Source organism: Oratosquilla oratoria, chromosome 5, assembly GCF_046742065.1.
Source record: "Oratosquilla oratoria isolate Oo_2021 chromosome 5, ASM4674206v1, whole genome shotgun sequence".
Classification (NCBI taxonomy): Eukaryota; Metazoa; Arthropoda; class Malacostraca; order Stomatopoda; family Squillidae; genus Oratosquilla; species Oratosquilla oratoria.
The window spans coordinates 74,972,978-74,975,349 of record NC_134781.1 but is presented as its reverse complement, the minus strand read 5'-3'; the positions used below and the strand labels follow the sequence as shown (position 1 = coordinate 74,975,349).

General features: G+C 40.5%; 1 protein-coding gene across 1 annotated transcript; it reads right to left on the bottom strand.

The window, feature by feature from the left end:
* Positions 1 to 225: 225 nt before the first annotated feature.
* Positions 226 to 1,221, bottom strand: LOC143025836 (serine/threonine-protein kinase chk-1-like). Its single transcript, XM_076185848.1, has 2 exons — positions 982 to 1,221; positions 226 to 933 (listed from the first exon to the last, which is right to left on the bottom strand). The coding sequence occupies exons 1-2, from the start codon at positions 1,219 to 1,221 to the stop codon at positions 226 to 228; spliced, it is 948 nt and encodes a 315-aa protein (XP_076041963.1).
* Positions 1,222 to 2,372: the final 1,151 nt, after the last annotated feature.

The following is a 2,372-nucleotide window of genomic DNA, read 5'->3' as shown; positions in this document are numbered from 1 at the left end:
CCCATAGTAATCATATTCAGCTGAGGGAAACTTCCCAATATTTCTTAGTAATTGATACTGAAATTTTATTTTCAGATAGATTATTCGAAATTTCATTTAATAAAATATTCACCGCTAAATAGATATTAATGTAGAAATTACAATTTAAAGATATATATTTTTTGTGTTTAAGTTTGATGACGAAAGTAGAGTGTGTCCACTCATGGTTTGGAAATTCTTGGAAATTTAATTTGCAATGAAGTCATGTTGCTCAATTTCTTGAATCGTTGCTCTTCCCGATGGATCCGGGTAGAGAAGATTTTCGATTAAGTCCCTTGCGGATTTGCAGATGTCAGTCCAAGGTTTTCTGTCGAGGAGTTTGAGGTCCTTTTGAAGCCAAAGTTGGTAGTTAGGGTCGTAGGTCTTTGCTACTTTCCAGGGAGCGCGTCCGCTCAGCATTTTTAACAGAATGACGCCACACGACCACACGTCGCTGGCTTCTCCTTTGTATCTTGCCGAGAACACTTCAGGAGCCATGTAGCCTTGGGTACCGCAGACTTCGCTCAAGTAAGTCTCCCGGTCTTCGAGCTTGGCTGAGAGTCCAAAATCGGCAATTTTGAGAACGTTATCACTGTCCAGGAGTAAGTTAGAGAGTTTCAGATCCCTATGCACCACTCTATGTGTGTGTATGTACTTGACTCCGGACACAAGTTGCTTGAAGTAAAAGACGGACATTTCTTTGTCCAAGCCGGAGGGCCCGATTTTTCTTGACAGGTCACCTCCAGAGGCGTATTCCAAGTAAATGTGAACATGAGTCTTGTCCTTCTCAGAGCATAGCACACGAAGAATGTTGCGGTGCTGTAGCCTCGCTTGGACTTGTACTTCGGTTTCCTGCTTCACGTCGTCTTCGATTTCGATCGACTTCTTCGCAACGAAATCTTCCGAAGTTGCTTTCTGAAGCAAAACTACGAGGCCTCATGCTCCTTCGCCCAGTTTTCTGACTTCGATCCAGTCTTCGTTGGGTTCTTCGAAGGATTTTGGCTTCTTAAAAACGCATTTCTCCTCTTCTTCTGCGGTCGAGGACAATGAACGTTTCCTGCGCTTGAAGACAGGACTGGTGGAATCCTCTGTGTAGCTGTACTCCTCGACGCCGGACTCTGCAAAGACGATACTCCATTTGGATCTCCCTGCTGAACTCCTTTCCTCTTCCTCCTGAAGCTTGTCAGAACTGCTGGAGATCATGATTGCGGTGGCTGAAGTCCTCTTCTCGTGGAACGAGAGACTAAGAGGCGGACGAAAGCAGCCGAAGCGAAGTACACATGGCTGAACATCTCGGAAGCTATACTGTACAGTGGCCGCTCTTCCAACGGTTACGATTATCGGTACATACATACACATAACTATAATTACATTTACATATATACATACACACATACATATACACATACATACATATACATACATGCATACATACATATATTTTAAAAAATTCAGTATATATTAAAAAAATGCCTCCATTTCTATCGATCTGTTTGCATGTATGTATACATGTATGCACTATATATATATATATATATATATATATATATATATATAACCTTATTAAAATGTATAAGTTATATATGTTATGCAATAAATTTATAGTATATACAAATTATCTCCAAAACTGATATAAGTAAAAATTACACTATTATTCTACATTAAAAATTACAATTTTATTTTAACATTAAAAACACATGTATAGTTAATCGAATTTAAATCATATCATTTTGAAATTAAAGGAATAAAAATTATAAAACACTTATCACTATCTCAAGTTCCGTGAGTCGAACATATTATCAGTTTTGATAAAACTCTTCAATAACAGCCACGAAAAAATACTCAAATCCAAATTTCGATTAATCACAGGGTACAGGTGTTATACGTTGAATTTTATTTAATGCGTCATTCACACACCTAAGGTGTTTGGGGGTGAATATATATATATATATATATTTTTTTTTTTTTTTTTTTTTTTTTTTTTTTGGGGGGGGGGGGGCATTTTGGTCACTCCGATTTACCCGCCATCTAAACCACAGGTAGAGGGCCGCCAGTGGCGGAAAATTAAAAATTGTGTCATCTTGGCCACCTGCTCCGATTAAGCCACTATCTCACCCACAGGTCGAGGGCGGCTAGGGCTCCTGTGGATACCATTTGGACACCACTGAGGTCAACAGTACGGGCACCAGAGACGGAAAGGTGAAAAATGGGATAAAATGCTCAAATTTGGAGAGGCGCCACCGGCACGCCCTTGGGCCCAGACTCCTCGCGTCTACCTCGCCGTGCACTGTGCCCGACTCTCTCCCTCTGGGGTAAGTTTGGGCCAAATCGGTAACCTGCCGATTTTGGGCAAA